Here is a 1,073-nt window from a genome sequence, read left to right on the forward strand (position 1 = left end):
GTCCCTGTCCCTGTCCCTGTCCCGTCCCCGATGCTCTCACCAGTGTCCAGAGGGATGAGGTGATACCTCAGGGATGTCTTTGTGGGATGCTCTGACCCCCCTCCCATCCTTTTCCTCCTCTTCCTCCTCCCCAGCCCCCAGTGCTCTCCCAGCGCCCACGAGGTGATGCCAGGGTGGGGGTGGGGGTGGTCCTTGCAGGATGCTCTGACCCTCCTCCTCCTCCTCCTCCTCCTCCTCTTCCTCCCCCCCTCAGCTGCAGGAGTTCATGTACATCAAGATGAAGTTGGCCGAGTGCCAAATTACCACCAGCCTCATCAACACCTCGTGCAACGGTAAGAGAGACCCCCGTCCCCAAATCCCAGGTATCCCCTTCCCACCCTCCTGGGGACCCCCAGCACCCGCTTCCCACCCTCCTGGGGACCCCCAGCACCCCCCAGGGACCCGGGCAGGGGAAGCCCTTCCCCATCCCTGCTGCAGGCAGGGGTGTCAGGCTGGGACAGGGGGTGGCACTGGGGGACACCCACCCCGTCCCCGCTCCCCTCGCAGCCGACAAGCTGCAGCTGCAGAGGCAGCTGGACCAGATCACCCTGTCCAAGAAGGAGCTGCAGGAAAACTACCAGAAAACGCAAACCACGCTGGCCAAAACCAGCCAGGAGCACGAGAGGTGCCAGGAGGACCTGAGGACCAACAGGACCAGCTGGGACTTCACCAAAACCGAGCTGGAGCTGCTGAGGCACGAGAGCAGGACCCTGAAGAACGACATCAACGAGAACCTGCAGCGGGTGGCGGGCCTGGTGAAGCAGTACCGCTGCAGCGAGGCCGAGAACAAGCTGCAGCAGCTCCGGGAGGACGCCGAGGGGCTGTTCCGCTGGCAGCAGGACCGCGACACCATGTACGTCAGGAGGAGCACCTGCGAGGTGAGCGTGGAGCAGTGTCGCATCGCCTCCAGCAGGCAGCTGCAGGAGCTCCGGCAGCGCCTCCAGGCCGTGGAGAAGCAGGTGAGGGACGGGCAGGAGGAGAGGAAGAGGCTGCAGGAGGACAAGGAGCGGCAGGCCAAGGAGCTGGAGGACAAG

The 1,073-nt window shown here is 64.6% G+C and overlaps 1 protein-coding gene across 1 annotated transcript in view; it reads left to right on the forward strand.

The window, feature by feature from the left end:
* Positions 1–1,070, forward strand: part of PLVAP (plasmalemma vesicle associated protein) — a gene marked incomplete at its 3' end in the record, with an annotated part of 2,123 nt that extends 1,053 nt beyond the window's left edge. The window contains exons 2-3 of the mRNA XM_029961395.1: positions 254–332; positions 547–1,070. Coding sequence (XP_029817255.1) covers positions 254–332; positions 547–1,070 — 603 coding nt within the window. The remainder of the gene's footprint in view (positions 1–253; positions 333–546) is intronic.
* Positions 1,071–1,073: the final 3 nt, after the last annotated feature.

The sequence above is a fragment of the Manacus vitellinus genome, unplaced genomic scaffold, assembly GCF_001715985.3.
Source record: "Manacus vitellinus isolate BGI_N305 unplaced genomic scaffold, ASM171598v3 scaffold_334_pilon, whole genome shotgun sequence".
NCBI classification, from domain to species: domain Eukaryota; kingdom Metazoa; phylum Chordata; class Aves; order Passeriformes; family Pipridae; genus Manacus; species Manacus vitellinus.